Source organism: Oreochromis aureus, linkage group 7, assembly GCF_013358895.1.
Source record: "Oreochromis aureus strain Israel breed Guangdong linkage group 7, ZZ_aureus, whole genome shotgun sequence".
NCBI classification, from domain to species: Eukaryota; Metazoa; Chordata; class Actinopteri; order Cichliformes; family Cichlidae; genus Oreochromis; species Oreochromis aureus.
In genome coordinates, this window is record NC_052948.1 from 54774276 (window position 1) to 54795812 (window position 21537).

Below are 21537 nucleotides of genomic sequence, written 5' to 3' on the forward strand. Positions count from 1 at the left end.
ACGTGTTCTATCAACCATTCTGTCTCGTTGTGAAAATTATGTCTCTGTGTAGGTATACTGGATCTCTCTGTTGTCATACGTATCTTTTTAGCTGTCTTTGAGAACTTTGTCATCCTTTGTCCTTGATCATTTACTTTTCTTTGTACATCTAAGGAGAAATGGCAACAGTTCAAATTCCGCGCAGTTCATAAAGCTGCCAGCTAGGACCAGTTCTCTCTGTTATTGTTGTGTTATTAGCGTGGTATTCAGTGACCTTAATGAAAGCACCTTATGTCATATATCTGATTATTGTCCAGACAGCAGCAGCAGTGACACTTTATTATTATATTGCATGGCAGATTAAAGTGGTTGCGTCTACATGGCTGAAGATCTAAATGAGCCAGCGTCAGTTTGTGGTGGTGTCAGGTGAGCTGCTGCTGAACTTCTCTTTTTTCCAACCAGGTAAACTGCTCCTCTGTGTAGTGACGTCAAAGGGATGGGCGAGTCACGTGCTTGCCTTCGAGTGAAACCTGTGGTTAACGTTACTGAAATGGGAGCGAGAAGAACGGGAAAAGGAAGGAAAGCGAATAAGGTAAGCGACCTCCAACGCGATGGTTCCACTACACAGAGCGCGGAGTTATGTCTTTCGCAGAATAATAGAAGGAGTTGGTTAGTGTGTCGGAATAAAAGTTTTTATGTCGAAAAGTAGGCGGTAAAGAGAGGGCTGAGTCACATTGTTGAGTCCTCGAGTGAAGTTTACCTCCTGTTCACTCAGCCAAACATGTGAAAAGAGCTGTGTTCGGAGGAAAAAAATCATATCGCAGTCTCCAAACTACATTGAAAACGATATTAGCTTAACATAGTGTCAGACCAGAGTATTGGGCTGACCTGTTCTCTTGTCCGAACCCCCTGGCTGTGTGCCAGCTCAAGCTATAAAGTCCACAGGTCCAGGCCTCCTTCCATGCGCGCAGTGATATCATTTGATACGGACTACAAAGTGATCCTGTTTTCTCGTTACCTGTTTGTTATTAAAGCAAGTAGAGCTTAGGAACAGCTTCATAATAACAGTAGCAGGCGTCTGTCTGACTCGAACTGGTGATAAAGTCAAAAGTGAACTAACAGTCCTCGTCGTGAGCCGCTACTCTACAGTTTAGTCACAGCTCAAGAATTCAGGTCCTTTACTCCAGCTATTAATACCATGCTAGAATTTAAAATAGTACTCTACGGCTGATGATAATAATCTGTTAAATAAATTAATAAGACGGTTATTTTCATTATTAACCCTTTATGTTATATTAAATGAAAATTTCTCCTTGCATTGACCAGTTGTGATAAGCCTGAACCAAAGGAGACGTTTGATTGGTCAATACTCTGAGAAAGCTTAAAGTGGACCTGTTACACTTTTTATTTTACATCTTTTTCATTATACATTGTCACAATGGTGAAATTAGTTGAACTTTAATATGTTAATGTGACTTCTTCCCCATTACTTCTGTTGTTGCAGGGCGGGGTCAACATCTTCCCAGTGATATTGAAAATGGTATAGAATAACAAGTAATTTCCTGGTTATCGGTATAGAGTTTGAAATTCTAGTAATGTGACAACTCTAGAGCTATGTCCACCCCAGTGTACTTTAAGGTCCTGTACCTTGGATAGTTCTCATAGTACAACTGTAAAATTTTGATTGTTTGATAGCTTCATTAAGCATAATTAGGTCATACAAAAAACAGCTGATTGTGAGAGGGTCAGGTGGAAGGCACTCACTGACTGGCAACTCAATTTATGTTAGTTTTGGCTGGAGAGGCGAGAGTGAACAGAGGTAGCTGGTTAGCAGAGACTGAACTTTCAAACTAAGGTAAGGTTAATGTGCTTGTGTGAGAAACATTGCCAGCTTTCGCCAGTTTAGCTTCAACCTAAGTACAGTGCATTAAATGATAAGACAGTTGATCAAAGCACGGAGTTTACAACTCATCTTCATATCTTCCCTTGTCTGTCTCTACAGGTGATTCATCTGTACACTGTATAGTCATACAAGGTTTGCATTCTGACCTGCAAGCCAATGTAAGTCGTGTTGAGTGACTGCGTGTAAACGAGGTATTCAAGCATACTTTTTTTAACCTCTCAAGATCAAATCTGCCATAAGAAACTGTCTTTCAAAGGCTCATTAGTTAGTAAGAATGTATTTTTGTGCTGTCTGCAGCAGCAGCTTGCAGTAAATAAAGCATTCCTGAATAGCTTATTGAGGCAACAGGGGAATTCATGCTCCATACTTGTTTGCAGCACAAAAATACAGTCTTTATTCAGCTTGCATGGAGGACGCTTGGATAACATCTTCAATCACAAGTGCTTTTTGTATGAAGAGGGTTTTCGCTGGTGACATCTGGTACTCTGGGGCTTATCTTTTTTAGTTTGGTGTACTTTTGCCTCCTCGTGAATGTTGGGCTTGAGTATCATTTATGAGATCATCATCAATCTGAGACTTAATTTGATTTTTTTCTTCCTTTTTTCTTTCTCCTTTTTTTCTTTCTTCTGTTATTTAAGTTGATAATAAGAATGAAGCTAAAACAAATGCACACTTCATAATTACTTGATGGATCACACTTCATTGAATACTTAATTAGGGAGTATTTATTCAACCAGTCAACTATGTTTCAATTCTCAAAAATTAATGGACTTGCTCAGTGATGGACTGTTAAGAGAAGTTAACAATGAACAGGATCAGAAGGCGCTGTCTGTTAGGGACCATGTCTGTTTAAATAGTACGTGTATATATATATGTATGTATGTATGCACTTGTGTATATGTATGTACGTGTATGTACATATATATATATATATATATATATATATATATATATATATATATATATATATATATATATATATAGATAGATAGATAGATAGATAGATAGATAGATAGATAGATAGATAGATAGATATAGATATATATATATATATCTCACAGTACACCAAATACTTAGTTATAATAACTTATAAACATGTCTGTGCGTTTAGGGACCATCACCATCCTCATGTCCTATGGAGGAGGCTCTTACGGACGCACTGAGCGTGTCCACCATGCGCCCCACTATGACCAGGTACCCAGTTCTTTACCCCGATCAGACTCCTATGATCTACAGCCCCTGAGAGAGCAAAGAGCTCCTCATCTTGCTCAGAGCACCGACCCTCTTCCACCTCCACCTTTGCCTGCTCAGCCTCCTGTTGGCCCTGAGTTTGACCCCAGTGGAAGTGAAGACAACGCTGATCAAGAGCCTGATCCTGCCATTGACATCAAACCAGTCCACCGCTTTATCCCCAACTCATGGAAGAACTTCTTCAGAGGAAGCAATCGCAGTAGTGAAAAGACGTGGTCCATGCCTGCCTCTTCAAGCAATAACAACAGCACAACAGACGGAGTTCGCTGCTCCCCCCCACACTCCCCCTCTCTTCCTGCGTCATTCCGAGATAAATATGGTGGATCAGGCGGCAGCTACAACTCACGGAAAGAGCTTCTGGAAGCAAGGGATGGCCATGATTCTATGTCTGGGCACACCTACCATACAGGTCTGACCTACAGTGAGCGAGTGCAGGAGTACCATCAGCGCTATGCCTACATGAAGTCCTGGGCTGGACTGCTGAGGATTCTGGGCTGTGTGGAGCTGCTGCTGGGAGCAGGTGTATTTGCCTGTGTCTGTGCTTATATCCACAAAGACAATGAGTGGTTCAACATGTTTGGATATTCGTCTCCTGGTGGAGCTTATGGAGCAGGTTACTATGGTGGCAGCATAGACGGGACCTACTACTACACAGGCCCCAAAACCCCTTTTGTGTTGGTAGTGGCAGGGCTGGCATGGGTGGTAACTGTGATCATGTTAGTGCTCGGGATGACCATGTACTACCGCACCATCCTGCTGGACTCTTCCTGGTGGCCTGTGACTGAGTTTATCATAAACTTGGCCTTGGCATTGCTGTACATGGCAGCAGGTAGGAAACATAGCTGCATCTTGTCAGTGAAGACAGTTCAGTGGATTATTCAGAGAATCTGTTGTTTAAAAGAATATTTTTAAATCGTTTTTTTCAGCGTGGTAGACACCATCAATGTAATTTCATTGAAAACTTTACAGCAAGGGTTGTAGAAAGTACCCAGACTTCACCATAGACTGCCGTGCTAAAATCTTGGAATTTTACTCTTTTGTTTGTTTTTACTCAACCAGATACATTTTGTTCAAGCAATTATAGGTGTAGTTACTTGGATTTTTACCCAGACAGCTGTATGCTCTTGAAATTAGAAGAAAGTTGAACTCTTTACAGTGTGTTCTGTGGCTTGCTAACCAAGTTTCCCAAGACTCCTTTGACAACTAAGGACTTAAAAATTATGCATTAATTTCAAAATGCATAGTCCAGAAGTCAGTGGGTCACTTTTCAATGCCTACATTCATCTTTTATATACAGTATATGAAAGTTGTTCAGGGGACCTAAAACATCTTGTTTTGTGCAGACAGTGATCTTCTTTAATAGAGTCCAGAAATAAACAATATCAAGCTAGAAATTGGCACAGTACTCCCTCTTAATTAAAGCTTAAGAGGTTATGATGCATGATAGAAAACTCATTAACAGGCAAGTCCTGTATTTCAAACCCAGTTATTGGTGGAATGCAGTTAAAAATGTAAAAGAGAAAACAATTTTCAGTTAAACTACTTTGCCATTGTAGCAAGGTTGAAGTGAAGCTATTATGTATACTTGGGTTAATGACAACTTGGTTCTTAATATATATGTGGAGCCAGTCTGAGTTAATCACTAACTCAAGGGTGTGTGAAAATTGACAAAGGAAAGAGAAGCAGACTATTTTATCTAAGGCTATAAAGACTGTGATTTGGGGTTCTGGGTCATGTCATATACTTCTCATACTCTCTATAGAACCAAACACTGAATTGCAAATATAAAGAAGTCAGATATGTTAATATTAACTACAACTCTGATTAATTTGGTGCGCTTAGAAATACAGTATTGCAGTGGGATTGAAGTATCAAGTAAAAAAAAATAGATTCAGGTAAAACTGAGGTAATTCCAGTGCATAACTTTGTCTGGTGGTATAATGTAATGATTTTAAAATTAAAATGAATTAAATATTCAGTCTCTTTTTAAATCAGTTTTTGAACTGCATACATAATAGAATATTTTTATTCCCCAGGTATTGTCTATGTTCGAGACACAAATCGTGGAGGGCTCTGCTCCTACCCAGTGTTCAACAATGGTATTAACGGAGCGTTCTGCAGAACGGAAGCAGGCCAGATTGCTGCCATTATCTTCCTCTTTGTCACAATGCTTGTGTATCTGATTGGAGCCATTGTGTGCCTCAAGCTGTGGAGACATGAAGCTGCACGTAAATACCGGGAGAGGTACGGCCAGGAGGTGAGCTTGCTTTGTTTAGGTTTGCTCTGTTTTATGAAATTGGGTCTAGGGATTCCTTACATTCAGTCAAGAGTTCTTCTTCACTTTGATAACTTAAAAACAGTCTCAAACATGTCCACACATGCAGACGCAGACTGCACTGCAACAACAAACCACATAATTTGCACACAAGCTCCAGGGGAGTGAGTGGGTGGGGTCTGCCAGTCCTGCGCATGTGTTGCCAAAAGGTGTACACAAAGTTCAGTCTAGTTTTGCCTTGTCTTCTTTCTCTTTTATTAATTGTGCAACATGCAAGTGACCTTTTTTAATTCGGAGAGTTAAAGGAGATGATTTATGCCACTGGTCATAACTACACTAGTCATTTTGCCTAGTTATGCACTAAAATTGGAAGCACTGTTAACCTACTGAAATTTTAATTGTGAGGAACAGTTTGTGTAGGTACTCTGTACGCATATAGTGGGTGATAAGAGAGAGGGAGACACCAGGGAGTTTATTTCTTAAGTCATTTGTGAGTAAGCGCCTAAGTTAACATTGTTCACACGTAGCAAAGAACAATTAAGCCTTCCATAATTATTGTTTACAAGTGGAAGGATATCAGACAAATAGGTATTAATATAGTTTAATTGGTTATTAATTATTTTTAAGTTTCTTTATGGTATTTTTATAATGGCTAATGGCAACAGTTGGCTAATAGTACAGATTAGCTAGCTCATAGTTGTAGCTTTAGTATCCTTGCTTGCAAAACCCTGAATGAGGGTTAAATACATGTGTGCTGGATGTATAGTCCTGCTTTTCACACTAAGCCAGTGGGCTTGTGGTCCATTTGAGGGGTTTATATAAAAATAAAATAAACATATTTGGCATCAATTCAAGACAAATGAGCTCAGTAATGAAAAGTAAGCAAGACTTACTTTGTGTAAGCTCTTGTGTGAGCTCAGTAAATGAGCTCACACAAGACAACGTTTTAAAAATAACAGAGCAAAAACAAAATTTACAAACTCCTATTGTTATTGTAGGGTTTAATGGCAGCTCCAAAGTAAAACATAGGGATGTAAAAAATATAAATCACATGTTAATGAATTATATTTTTATATATCTTACGTGTGCAGATGCAGCCATCAAACATACGAGCTGTGCAGTCATTGGTAAGGATTCTGTAAGAAAAGACTTAACACATTAAAGATGGAATGCAGAAAGAATAAAATCTTGTTTGATGATTTCTCTGTAAGTATTACAGTAATCCAGTAAACATGTTGTTGTGTCTCTGCAGATGGTAACAGATTCTGCTCCTGCTCCCAGAATTCCAGAACAGGTCCAGGGCTCTTCAGTGGTTCCCATCCATACTGCACCAAAAGCAATTCCTGCAAAGGTTTTGCAGGGAGCTATACCTTCGGGGCACATTCCTAAACCTGTTATAGTGCCAGACTACATTGCGTAAGTGTTACCTAGAAAATATAAAAAAAGTCAAGAGAGTCAAACAAAAGTAGATACAGTACACAGTCAATCTGCAGTTGTTACTTTCAACTAAAATTGTTAAATAAAAAGGCTCAGTTAGACATCACAGAAGACGAGGGAAAATCACACCTGCACACACATAAACATATCTAATAGTAAATGTCTTCTGTGAGTTTTCTTTTTTGTTTGCACTGATTTTGCTTTTACAAAGTCAAACATACTGAAACTCAACTAGCAAATGGTTTTAATATAAAGTGGCAATCATTTTGTCAGGTACCTTGAAGTGTATTATTTGTAATATAGGTGTTTCAGTAGTAGATGAATATCAGTTTGTCCACCACATCTTGTCCTCCAGCAACCGAACAGCAATTTTTGTTTAACACTGAAGTTTCACCTTTCACAGAAAGGTACAAAGAAAACTGATAAACCAATATACACACATACACTTACATAGATATACAAGGCAATTAAAACTCCATGAAAATAAACCACATATTAAAAGCTTTTCTAATTTGTCTAACTATTTACCATTTTTTTAAACACTTATGAAACTTTAAATATTTCTCGTATTTCAGACAAAAAAATACTTATTTCATTTAATGAAATAAATAAATAGTAAATAAATACAATAGGTGGTACTTGCAAGTATTATAAATCTGTTTTATTCATAAACACAATTTTGACAGCATATTGGATCTTTATCTCCACTATCGCCATGTATAACTTAAATATGCTTAGGAAAAGACAAAACATCTTGTGACATTAAAACTGTGCTCTTTGTATTCCTGTTTCCTACAGTAAGTACCCAGTGATCCGGTCAGATGAGGAGCGGGACCAGTACCGGGCCGTGTTTAACGATCAGTATGCAGAGTACAAAGAGCTCCACTCAGAGGTGCAGGCAACCCTCAAGAAGTTTGATGAAATGGACGCTATGATGCGCAGTTTACCTCAGCACCCTACCAACCAGATGGTGATTGCTTATATAGACCTCTTATATTTCATTTAACAAGAACTGATGTTGCTTTGCTCAGCGCAGCTTCACATTAAGCTTAAACTACCTAATGAGGCCTTTTTGGATGTGTTTAGATGTCTACAAGACTGAGTTAGCCACCCTCAAAAAGTTCTGTTTGTACTGTTATATCTACATTGACTCCCTTAAATTTTGCCTGTTGCATTTGGCATAAATACAGTAATTATTTTAAAAATAAAAGGCACTAATAGGTTACACTGAAACTAATAAAATGAAACTAAAATTAAACATTTTAAACTGTAAAAGCTAAACTAAAACAAGCAAACCCATGATTGCATGTTTGGAATATTACACTCTGTCTTTTTGTTTTGAAATTGTACCTCATTTCCTCATCCCATAACTTCCCCTGTTTGGACTTCCAGTTCCCTCTGTATTTCCCCTCCACCCTAAAATTCCTCACTCTCATCAGAGAGCTGCTGGTACTGCGTCACTGCAACTCATTTTCATACTGAGTTTCAGTGTTTGAGTTAACTCTGCCTCTCTTTCTGTTCTTGTAGGAGGTGGATCGCATTAACAGAATCCTCCAGGAGTACCAAAGGAAGAAAAATGTGAGCTTATTGTCTTGTTACTGTTTTATACAATGGGGCAAATAATTATTTCCCTACTAAATTTGTGATTTTCTTCACTTACAAAAGTATAAACAGTCTCTACTTCTTGTTAGTTTCATTTTAATGGAGAAGAGACGGATTAGCGACCAAAAAAATCCATAAAAACACATTACAGAAGTTACAAATTGATTTCATTGTCACTGAGTGAACTAAATATTGAATCTGAATATTGAATATTGATCTGAACTCATCATGTGTAGAAAGCACACCTGTCCACTTTCTGCTAATGGTGATGGCTTAACCTACATGGGGAGCAGCTATGTGCTTTGAAATCTGGTTATGAACCATAGTCATAGATGGGTCTTTTAGCAGGATAGTGACCCAAAACTTTCCATAATAATTAAATTACCATAAAAGGCTTTTCCTTTCTTTGAAAGTATGCAGATTGGCCATTTGGCCAGAAAAGGAAACTGTGCAACAGCAATGTTTATCATGAACAAGGGAGGAGCAAAAAAATAAAAAACCCAAAGAAAACATCACAGATCATCAACAAGGATTGCATGACAAAGACTGTTTGTTTGTGACACTGCCCCCTGGTGCAACTGTTAGCCTACATGTTGCCTACATGTTGCAAACAGTTGCAAACAGTTGCAACATGTAGGCAATCTTTCCTTCCCACTGCTGCTATGTGCCTTTTTTGTTTTCTCCAGGGTTTTCATTCTTACATTGTAGGGTTTTTATGAAGCACCTTGAGGTGCCTTTTTATTGATTAGGTGCTATATAAATAAAGTCTAATTAAACTGAATGGAAATGTTCTCAGGTCCACAGCCCTCTGATTAGGGATGGGTATCGTTTAGGTTTTATCCGATACCGGTGCCAAACCGGTACTTTTGAAACGGTGCCGGTGCTTAAACGGTGCTCAAACCGGTGCTTAAAGAACGGAGAACACAAAATTGGTCCAAAAAGCTCTCATGTTCAGCTGTTTTTTTTTATAAAAAGATAACAATGTTAGCCTTTTCTGCAGCTATAGGGCATATATGGTATCACTCTTGGCTGGAAGCAGTGCTTAAACAATGGAAAAAACACAAACTTTGTCCAAAAACCTCTCGTGTTTAGCTGTTTTTTTTGTAAAAAGATAACAATGTTAGCCTTTTCTGCAGCTATAGGGCATATATGGTTTCACTCTTGGCTGGAAGCAGTGCTTAAACAATGGAAAAAACACAAACTTTGTCCAAAAACCTCTCGTGTTTAGCTGTTTTTTTTTGTAAAAAGATAACAATGTTAGCCTTTTCTGCAGCTATAGGGCATATATGGTTTCACTCTTGGCTGGAAGCAGTGCTTAAACAATGGAAAAAACACAAACTTTGTCCAAAACCTCTCGTGTTTAGCTTTTTTTTTGTAAAAGATAACAATGTTAGCCTTTTCTGCAGCTATAGGGCATATATGGTTTCACTCTTGGCTGGAAGCAGTGCTTAAACAATGGAAAAAACACAAACTTTGTCCAAAAACCTCTCATGTTTAACTGTTTTCCACTTTTTCTTTGGTCATTTTAGCCTTTTTGGCCAGGGTGAAGGGAGTATCTGCCATCAAACAAGAAGACAGCCGCATGTAACTACCACGGTGTTTGCTAGTTCACCTTACATGCATTAATGTAATAATGTGGTTAGCGTACTCAACGTTAATTACACACGAACAACATGAAGCAACTCGCGCAGAGAAGAACGGCTGCTGCTGCCATCATCATCCGTCATCATTTCTGCTACACTGGCAGGGCTAGGGGCCAGGACTCTACTCTTCGGGTTCTTGGGGGATGTTGCTAACTCCGGGTCCGATAACAGGCACCACACCCGCAGTAGATGTGCTCGGTGTGAGGTCTCGCAGCAAGCTATCAAACACGGCGCATTTCTCGGCTTAAAAAAAAACCCGCTATGCGTCGCCAGGTGTTTCATCAGATTTGAGGTGTTACCTCCTTTGACAGTATCACAGTATCAGCTTAAAGCACTTGTTGCAGGCTGCTGAGTTTGCATTTTTTGCTGTGAAGTACAGCCAGACTTTTGACCGCTTCGCCTTGGGGATTTTCAATCTGTAGCTCTGCTCTAAAAGAACGTACGTACCTGGCCCCGCCTACTATCCTCGGAAACGTAAAATGATTGGCTAGAATTGGCTCAGGAAAAAAAAAGCACCGAAATAAAGCACCGAAATGTGCGCTGCTTTTCGGTCTGGTTACTACCGGACACCGGTACCCATCCCTACCTCTGATACTTTTTTATACTGGGTAATTTTTTATACCTTTATAAAGCCTTTATTGATTAAACATGTTGTCATTTTTACCGACATATCTTTTATTGCTCTTCCATATTTTTCATTGCTCCATAAATGATCAGGTTTAACGGAGCTTTGAAGGGCTAAAGGTCGACAAAGGTCCTGTGCATATACCTCAGAAAAAAGACTGGAAGCTCTTTCTATGTCAAATACAGCTGGAAAAAAGTCCAGAGAAACAAAAGTGAGCTAAAAGCTGTAGACAGAAGACCTTTTTTAAAACAAAAAAAATAGATATTTTGACATGGGTTTGCAGGAAAAGCACAGGATTCTTATCATTCTTTCAAAAAGTGACCCTCTGCAACTAATTTTTTTTGTTCAGTTATTTTGACGCTAAATTAACTTTAGTTTCAATGGTCACTGGGATATGATAACCTGTCAAATTTATAATCAAAATGTAAGAGATTTGCTGTATCTGCTGTAATGTATCAGGTGTTAATGCTGGCCGGATTCCTTTTGGGAGAGGATCCACTGACATAGTTTATTGTAACTTCAGCAATCATTAATTCCACATGTGCTTTTTTTGCATTCACAAGTCAAAAGGTCTGTTATGAAAAGGTCTACTAATCTCCACGGATATTGTGTAATTTTAGAATGTTGTTATTGTTGTGTTGAGTATTTGGGATAGAGTCATCGAAAACCACAGTGTTGTAATGAAGCAACATGTTGCCTATTGCAACAGCATGGCACAATGTTTTTAATGGACAGCAATGTCAGATTTAGGAGTTTATCATTTGGCTTTGTCTTTTGGTGGTTAAAGAACAGTAGACTATAATCTGATCGCTGTTTCTGCCTTACCTTTACAGGATCCCACTTTCCTAGAAAAGAAAGAGCGTTGTGAGTATCTGAAGAACAAGCTATCACACATCAAACAGAAGATCCAAGAATATGATAAAGTCATGGAGTGGAATGACGGCTACAGCTGAAAACCTCTGAGAAATTCCTGTACTGCAGCACAAATACTGAACTGCTGTCGCCATCTCTACATCACCAGTGCTAAAAATGAGCACTTGATGTTGCAAGTTGATGTTGAATGCAGTCAAAACCATGAGCTTATCAAGCTTTCCCTGCCTTTTGAAATCTGTTCAGCGACAATATCTGGAAGAAAACACATCTGTCAACAGTTTCTCTTTTGAATGTGGGGTTTCTTAAAGCCTTGAAGTCCAAAGCAAATGACCACAATGTTTCATCTTTAATACCTTATTTCATTTTGTAAGGGGGAGTTAGATTAAAATGTTATCTCACTGGTGTATTCAGTTACCTAAATCCTTGGTTACGCGGTCCAGAGTCCGGTCACCAAAAAAGAATGTGTATTCCCTAACCACTTAGTGACTGGTTTGCTGGAAGTTGCTGGCTGTTGCTAGGTGTCACTAATCAGAATTAGAATACTTTATTGATTCCTAGGGCAAATTATTTTGGTTACAGTGCTCCAGTACAAACAGTAACAAAGACAGACAATACACAAAGTAAGAAATATACAATATATATATATGTATATATCTGAATAAGAAAGTAGAGCATGTGCAAAAAGGGTGTATACAGTGTGTTAAGTAAATAGATTCTACATTCTACATTCTGGTTTGCTACTGCTTAGTGAGTCGTTTTGTGAGTGATTGCAGACAAGTTAGCGTCTTCAATGTAAACTACTAGCACACTTAGATCCCTGCTAGCAACTGAAGCAATTGCAAGGTTTCTGGTGCTGCACCATATACCCTTATGCAACCAATGTCATGCTAACAATTGTCAGCAATGTCTAGCAACTATTTTCCAACCGGTTGAAGAGTGTACACTTTTCCCTAGTGAATGGAGGTTGCCAGTGTGTCATTAAAATGTCATTAGTCCTTAGTGAATAATTCTTTAGCAGTTGATTTCACAGTGACTGCCAGCAATCTTCATGACCCATGCCAATTAGTCTCACATTTTTCACTAGCACTGGTGCCAGTGATTGCTATATGAGTGCTCACCATTCCCTAGACCTCTGTGACTGTGGATTAAGCTAAGCCAACTGGCTACATTCTTAAATTTGGGTGATTAGCTTAGCTGGATATTAAGGAAGTAGGCTAAATAGCACGGCTAACTTTAATAAATCCCTAACTTTAATAAAAACCCCAAATACCCCTCTGCCCAGCCAGACCACAGTTCTGTCTATGTAACACCCTTTAAGCTGGCTGTCACTTTGCTGTAGCTTTATAATTTGATTGAATGCAAACCAAAAAATTCTAATTTAAAATGAATAAATATACATAATATGTGTGTGTGATGCTGTGACTAAAAAATGTAGCTGAGGCTGTCCATTTAATTTCATATCTGACAATAGTTTCAAGTGAATGTCTGTGTATAATTAGTGATAATGCTGCATTATTTCTGTCAGGGTTTAACCTGTTGTTTTTTTGTCAGTTGTCTGCGTAATTTGTGTTTTCTTACTTTTAACCTCATGAAAACCACTGTTTATGTAGCTCTTTTTTTCCTCTTATGATTATTTTAAGTGCACATTTTCAGAATCAGAATCAGAGAGTCTTTATTTATCCCCAAGGGGCAATTAGGATACATTTTTATGTTGTGGCGTCTGAATCTGAAAATAAGGATGTCAGCTGGTAGAATTTTAGCTGTTTGCTATGTGTACTTTGGATGCAACTTGCACAGACTTTGAGTGAAAAAAACACATTTTGTACATTATAGTCACGTAACTGCCTAAAAATCTCAATTTATTTGCTCTATCACAATGTGAACCTTTTCACTGAACAGAAAATATTTTCCAAGCTTTTTGTTACTCTTTATTGCTGTAAATGTCCATAATTTTTCATAATTTCATGCTTTCTGTTCCCCAAATACAGTTCTGCTTATTGCACGACGGTGTAGTTCTATTCTTTGTTAATCAGCAGCCAGCCATTTTGCTTTGTGGCAAAAAGTAATAAAACTTATCAAAATATTGATGGGCAAGAACACCAAAGAAGACAAAAGGCTGGATGAGAGATGAAAGAAGTGACTGAGTAATCAACTGATTAAACAAATTTTATCTTTTGAGTTGCTTTCCCAGTAATACTTTTTCTGGCTTTTGGACTTTTATAGTGCAAATGAGCCCATTGAAATACTGTTTTAAATATTCGAATATTAAAGAAGCTGTTGCTTTAGATGTAGTATTAACTTAAAAAACCATTTTGTAGACAAAAATAAGACAATTCTTTAATTAATAGTAAAAATATTAGTTGATGCAAAATCTGGACTTAATCATAACATGAAAATCCTGACTCTAAAGTTACATATGTAACCAATTAGGTAGGTCAACAACTGGTCACCTACCAATGAGAACGTTGGTGGTTCGATCCCATCTCCTCCTCTCTGCATGCCAAATATCCATAGACAAGGTGCGTCCATGTGTGTAACTGTCAGATTGACAAAAGCTCTGATGTGAATGAGGAGAGTTGTGTCAAGTGTTTTGAGCAGAAAATCGCTATATAAGAACCAGTCCATTTACCATTATTAAAAACATTTTGCATTGGGTTATGTGCGAACGTTAACAAATCAAAGCTCAGAAAAAACATTTAAACTTGTTTTTTATAATTTTATTCAGTTCGTGTTAATTAGTCTTCTCTTGCTTACTTGTGTACGAGGGATACGTTTGTTGGAGTGACACTCAAAGATTGGCGAACTTCTTTTTAATGTCACTCATATTAGCTTCCTTCTTTGCCAGGCGAAATAGGTTTGCATTTAAGTTGTTGGAGACGTTTGTTAAAATACATTGGTTTAACATTTGTAAGAGACATGCACAACCAACTTAAAAAATGTATTTATAGAAACGTTTTGGTTTTTATTCAGAGGGAAAAGGCTGACTTCCGCTCATGAGGCGGGGCGTGCTGTTACCTAGCGAGAGACGAACCTGTCTAGGTGTGGTCAGGATGTTTTTATCCGAAGCCGCAGTTTCACTTGACCTGTTTCAGCTGAGGACTCTTACAACGTAGCAGGTTAGTGTATCGATTTGAAATTGTGGGACTATCAGCAGAGGCTTCTTTCATTTTAAACTAACGATCTAAAGATAAGTGTGTCGTTGGATACTCCTCAAATCAATTATCCTATTAACAAGATCCCTTCTATGAAACAAAATTGCTAGGTAAAAATCGAGTAAAAACTGAGAGGCTGTTATGACTGAAGCGGTTGTTGTGCAGTGGATTTTAATCTGTTAGAAGGTGGTTTGTCATGCTAGCAATTGTAATCTTGGGTTTTGTGGCTGTATACTAGCACGGTTATGCTGTGGGGAATAAGTCTCTGAAAATGTCTTACAAATATCTTACTATGTAGGCCTGATGTTTGCAGCAGAGTAATTAATGGAGTCAATAATTGTGAATAAAAGAAATGTTCGGTTCCACTTTTTAGTTGAAATGCTGCCTTTTCTTTTTGGTGAATGTCATAATAAAGTCAGCAGATCCATGGACCTTTGGAAGACTTCAGGAAGTTATCACCATTTAACAATGATAATACGTAATAGCTATGAGAACACTTAGGACCCCTAAATGCGATCTGTTTTAACCATAAAATGTTCTTATTTTTTACAGATCAGCACCAAGTGGATCAGAAGTTATGTCTTCCAGTCCCGTAGGAAGCCCTCCTCCTTACGAGGCAGATAATGACCAGTGAGTGTTTTTCGATTAATATACCTACTGCTGATCATTTTGTATTGTAAGTGTTCATCAGAATGTTCAAGATAATAGTGCTGTGTATGTGTATGAACACTACTTGTATAGAAGAGAGGCCACAATTCTAAATTGCCACAACCTAATCGATAATTGTGAAATATTTTAAAATCCTCTTCCAAAACTTTCTTTTTTGGATGAGTATTACTTCTTTTTCTTTTTTTCTTTCTGACTTTGTCATTTTTTTTTTTTAGTTTGTCTTCATGTGGGTTGAAATCAGTTTTGTTAAGATTTTTGTTGTAGCTTTCATTTACCTTACATGCAAATAAAAAATGTATATAATTAAAAAATATTTACAAACTAATTAAATTTGACAAATCTAGGAAGAAATGTTGTTTATGTTATTAAATAATCTCCGGGAAAAAACGAAATTTTACTGTTAAATTGAGTTTTTGTAATTTTTTTAATTCAGTCATGGTTTGCATTGCAGTAGTAGCAGATATATAGTTGTCACAGGCACATACTAGAACTTTAATTATCAACTATCACTATAAATATATATATATATCTATAAACCCCATAATCACTATCTCTTTTGTTTCCCCCCCACAGTAAAATCATTCCGCAGCCTGCCTATTCTTACTACCCAGATGATGAGTTCCAGCATTTCTACCGCTTGACGTCTCCACCAGGCGTCCTCAAAATCATGGCTGTCATTTGCACTTTTTTGTGCTTGCTTATATTTGCTTGCGTTGCCTCCACACTGGCTTATGACTCTCAGGGAGCATTGTCTGGTTTTGGAGGCATTGGCGGCTATGGTGGCAGCTATGGCGGCTATGGTGGCAGCTATGGCGGCGGCTATGGTGGCGGCTATGGCGGCGGCTTTGGCGGCGGCTATGGCGGTGGCTATGGATATGGAGGATATGGTTACAGTTATGTTGAACCACGTTCAGGCAAAGGGTTTATGATTGCCATGGCAGCCATTGTGTTCATCTTCGTACTCACTGTCTTCATCGTCATTGTATCCCGTCAAAGCCTATCAGAGAGCAGGAGGTTCTACCTGGCTGTGGTGATCATCTCTGCCATCCTAGCCCTGTTTATGCTTATAGCCACCATAGTATACTTGGTGGCAGTGAACCCATCGGCACAGTCATATGGAACGCTTCAAGGCAACACCCTTACTGCACTGTGTGCTCCCTACCAACAGCCGCAGTCCTCAGCACTATTTGTTAATGAATACCTTTACCATTACTGCGTGTTTGAGCCACAAGAGGTGAGGGCACAGATTTGATTTATGTCCATTTCTGTCTTTAACTTTTTTCTGTTTCTAATATGGTGGCTTATTTCCCATTCCAGGCCATTGCCGTTGTGTTTGGCTTCCTGGTGACAGCAGCTCTGATTATCATGCTGGTCTTTGCACTGAAGACGCGGCAGAAAATCCAAAATTTTGGCAAAAGCAACATTTTGTGGAAGAAAGTGAAAGTCATCGATGACTTGGCACCACCTCAGGATGTAGAGGCATGGGTGAGTGACAGCTTTATATGGGCTTTTGTAAAGATACATTTTCGCAAAAACATTTGTTATTGCAATGACATAAAAAAACAAAACAATTAGTTTGCAATGACATAAAACAGCTATTTTTCGACAAGGACAGGGCATTTGAAGCCTTTATTTCATTATTTTCTAATTTTTCATTGAGTAATCAGTTCAAAGTCTGTTCTATTTTCTTAAATTCCATTGTTAGGCCTTTATGTTTCCTGTTAATTCCACCCAACAGTTCAAAGCATTCAGTTTACAATGATTGTTTTGTGGTATCACATATGAGCACATATGATAAAGACTGCTATGGATCAGAGCATTTTTTCCATTTTCGGAGAAGAGCAGTTATAGCCCAGAACTGTCTTTGTAATCTGATGTAATGCAGCAGTAGAGGACTGGTAAAACCAGTTTGATGGTAGTCACTTGTTTATCAGCAGAGAAGGTGAAATGTGGACCAATGAGCTCTTTCTGTCTAGCGCTGTATTTGTGGTTTCAAGGTGTGGCGTGCTCTCAGATAACAGTTTCAGTCTCACTCTGGCATGTCTTTAGTCACATGCTGGCATGTCATGTAGTAAGGAAGGAATTTACACAGCATGAACTAGAGCTTATTATTGTTACTATGTTCAAGCATTAAAACAAAGGTATTTACATTTCACATTGAATTATGTAAAACAAGTTTCATTGGGGTTTTGCAATATATCCTAGTGAGTAGCAACGAGATAGTGAGTCATTTCGAAAGTCATGATGATATTCACCACAGCCAAGTCCTTGCTGTACACTTCACATTACAGCAGTAAACAGGAAAAGCAGGTTTGAGTGGTACTTTGAATTGCATTTAAAAAAAAAAAGAAAGAAAGAAAGAAAAAAGAAAAAGTCATCAGTTAGCCCATGCGTAACTCCACATGAACAAGTTATTTCTTAGAAAGTATTTACTTTACTGGAGCTTATGGGAATGTGCCTGAAAGTGCTGAGGCAGTGTGACTGCAGCACACACAGTACATCTAGACAGTTAAAGTGTATCTCATTTGTGATATATAGTTAGATTTAGCTAACTAAAATGCATATCAAATGGTGAGAGGAAGTATCTCAAAGAAGAAAATGAATAGTTGGCTAAACTAAAGCTAGCTGGTGAATGGAAAAAGTGATGGGGTTTAATAGTTAATGATTTTGCTCAAACTTGCAAATGACCAGTGAGTTTTGGCTAGATGTTGGCACTGTAACCTTTACATATTCACTTGTCAAATGAAAGGTTGCTGTTTTCCTGCCAGAGACACTAGTCCCCTTTGGGGTCGCATCAGGAAAAGCATCTGGCGTAAATGTGCCAAATCAAGCATGAAAGTAGCTACTTGCTGATGCGCAATAAAAGTTTTGGATATGGGTTTTATATATTATTTAAAAATATGTTGCTAATTTGTTTACATTTTTGTGAAGGTGAACAATGTGTCTGCTACGCCTGGAGAAGTTCCCATTTCAGACTACCCAGAAAAACTAAGGAGCTCCAGGAGTCATCTGGATGATGAAAGCACAAACTATGACAAACCACCATACAGCTACAGCCCTCAGTGAGTATGCGCCCTGATACAAGTGCAGGTGTTTATTTCTCAATCCTAATTCAACACTGAATCTTATTTTGTAAGACTGAGGACAGCACCCCGAGACCACTGAGATGTCACAGATACGCATCATAGTTTTCCTCCCAGAATCAGTACTGAAGTCTGATTCTGGGAGTCTAATTATCCATGTGTTTGCAGCCATGCTAGCAGTTACTGCATATAACTGTAGACTATATAAAAAATTGGACATAATGTCTGGGTTTGAAAAGTGAAGCCAGTGAGGAAGAAAGCAGGAAACCTGCTTTCTTTATAATGGCCTGCGGTTATGATTCCTATGGCTCCAAAAAGATTTCCAGTTGTGTAGACGTCTGTGGGGAAACTTGCCCTGCTCCTAGGTCACAGTGCTATCAGTACAATCTCTATGACATTGGTCCGCTGCAGTGTATTGCAGACTCAGCTTGAGCCTTGTTTATGCAACCTTGTTTTGCTCCTCGAAACTGATTGGAACTTTTTCTCATGAAAACACATGACCCAGACCTAAGCAGAATGAGCTGATTATTATATTATTATACAGAATATCAAGAAAACATGTGAGTGCTGGCCTGGTATTGATGAGGTAACACACCAAGCTATAAGGAATCAGGAAGTTATTAAAGGTTATCTCATACAGTGTGAATATGCAGGTTATTTATGGCTGTGTTTTACTTCCTGCTACATTAGTAGAAGTTTCCTGACACTCAACTTACATAAAATCTTCCATTGTCAAAATCTTCTATTAATGTACTAACCTTTGTCATTGATTTTTAAAGTAATTATTGTATTATTGTATTGTCACATAGGCCTGTTGTCCAGGAACTGCCACTGCAAAGCAGGCCTCCCTACAGCAGTATCTCAGAAGTGGCAAGTTCAGCTGGATATTCCAGAACGAGACGACCAGGTCGGCCCCGCCACGCAGACGGACAGGACTACGACACAGATTACAACTCCTCTGGAGACGAGCTGGATGACAACGATTTTGATAGGTAAGACATAAGTCTTAATCCTCATAACCAGACCGCTGGAACTGATCATCTTTGAAACATCATTACCCCTCAAGTCAGCTCTATCATATATCTGTCTTATTTTCTTTTTTCTTTGAATTTTTAAAAAATGTTTTCACATATGATCTTCTAAGATCATTCTGTTCATTCTTTTCTCTTCTCATTCTTCCCATTTCCTTCCTCCAGTGAATTTCCTCCAATAGCAAATGAGCAAGAGCGCAATGACTACAAGCGTGAATTTGACCATGACCATCAGGAGTACAAAGATCTGCAGGCAGAGCTTGATGCCATTAACCAGAACCTTTCAGCAGTGGACAGAGAGCTGGATGAACTGGAGGAGGGAAGCCCACAGTACCTGGTGAGATTTTAAAATATTTCTAGTATTTCTGATATTGATAATCTGAAAACCCAAGTTGCAGTTATGTTGATGGATAAATGTTGGATGTTGGATGCGTGATGATGAAAAAGTGCTTTTCACTAAATTAAAGCTTTTCTAAACAAAAAAGAAAGAAAGTAATAAATCAGTAATAAATTGACTGCTACTTATATAGCACCATTCTACTCGGTTTTTAGCACTCAAAGCATTTTCTGCTGCAAGTTTCATTCACCCATGATGTCCATGTCCGTACTCACACACACACACACACACACACACACACACACACACACACACACACACACACACACACACACACACACATTCATGCAGTACATTTATCTAAAATTCACACACTTGCACTCCAATGAATGCATCGGGTGCAAATATTTTGTAGAAGTATCAAGGATGCTTCAACACATGGAAGAGATACAAGAGGCCAAGCCATCGACCTTCCAGTTGGTAGACGCCCACTCTACCACCTGTCACCCAATCAATGAAAGTTAAATGTTGAACTTTAGTAATCTGACTAAACTTTGAAATGTTTGTCTGCCCTTTCAACAGGATGCTTTGGATGAGTACAACAAGATAAAGAATATGAAAAAGGTATGTGGGGAATATTTAATCTATACTTGTCAGTTTTCATTTATTTTTTTATTTATGTCCTGTCACTGTGATACATGTGACTGGACAAGACACCAGCATTTATCATGCTGGTGTCTTGTTAGAATCCATATCAGCTGTAGACACATTCTTGTAATAACTCAGCAATGATGCATAGCAGAAATTTTATAGACAAAATGGTGACTCTCTAAACTGACCATACGTATGAATGAAAAAAGTTTTCTCTGAAAAAGAAAATAGTTGGATAGACGTAAGATATATAGGTACCTTCTGCTGTATGTATAATTTACAAGCTTTACCTTTTTTATCCACAGTCTTCAGATTATCAGGTGAAGAAGCGCAGGTGTAAATATCTGAAGTCCAAACTGAACCATATCAAGAAGATGGTCAGTGATTACGACCGCAGGACCTGAAATAAAAATGTGTGAGGACTGTACGCCTGTCTGAGACTGGACAGGAGAACCTGAATCAAGTCACTCTTGGATTAACGGCAGGATAAATCTACAGTGACTTACACTGAAAGGGTTACAACTGCCTGGCTGTTCATATTTTAGCACAAAAAAAACCAACCCCCCCCCCCCAAGTTGTATTTCTGTCTTGTATTTTGTGCTACTGTTTGTATTGGTATAAATAAGGAACTTTCATAGATTCTATTGTATGTATTTATTTAGCCCCATTTGATCTGAATAGAAGTCTAGTAGTAGAGTCCTACTACGTGGCTATAGACTGTTGAGCACAAAATCACACACAATTCCAAAGTTGAATGTCTTTTGCTCATAGTAACTTGCTTTTACTGTCTCTTAAGTTTTAAGTCCATTCTACTTCTACATGATAAACAAAAACATGTAAATATGTAGCAAACAATGTTTTTAGCAGTTTGTGGTAATAAGTGACCTTATGTGTTAAAGTCTGTTAATTGATGACAGAATAGACATTTTGACTAAGCATGTTTAATGCATAATGATGTGTTTTTAACAGTGGTTTGTGGTACATTTTTAATATAATAAAATCAAGTTTTTCCATCCAACTCAGTGT

The 21537-nt window shown here is 38.2% G+C and overlaps 2 protein-coding genes across 15 annotated transcripts; both read left to right on the top strand.

The window, feature by feature from the left end:
- The first annotated feature begins 457 nt into the window (after positions 1-457).
- marveld2a (MARVEL domain containing 2a) lies at positions 458-13593 on the top strand. Of its 14 annotated transcripts, XM_039615605.1 has the most exons (11): positions 477-571; positions 1484-1519; positions 1769-1834; positions 1982-2073; positions 2994-3962; positions 5170-5390; positions 6500-6535; positions 6661-6824; positions 7644-7815; positions 8373-8423; positions 11549-13593. In XM_039615605.1, exons 5-11 carry the CDS (start codon positions 3011-3013, stop codon positions 11666-11668), a joined length of 1716 nt encoding a protein of 571 aa, XP_039471539.1. In that variant the 5' UTR covers positions 477-571; positions 1484-1519; positions 1769-1834; positions 1982-2073; positions 2994-3010; the 3' UTR covers positions 11669-13593. The 14 variants fall into 14 exon arrangements, with proteins under 14 accessions (XP_031586608.1, XP_039471541.1, XP_031586602.1 ...); XM_039615603.1 differs by having other exon boundaries at positions 1769-2073; XM_039615609.1 differs by lacking the exon at positions 1982-2073.
- A 950-nt stretch (positions 13594-14543) lies between these two features.
- Positions 14544-21529, top strand: oclna (occludin a). The gene is made up of 9 exons (XM_031730738.2): positions 14544-14704; positions 15293-15370; positions 15983-16643; positions 16727-16894; positions 18341-18471; positions 19302-19484; positions 19689-19860; positions 20443-20484; positions 20817-21529. Exons 2-9 carry the CDS (start codon positions 15318-15320, stop codon positions 20913-20915), a joined length of 1509 nt encoding a protein of 502 aa, XP_031586598.1. The 5' UTR covers positions 14544-14704; positions 15293-15317; the 3' UTR covers positions 20916-21529.
- Positions 21530-21537: the final 8 nt, after the last annotated feature.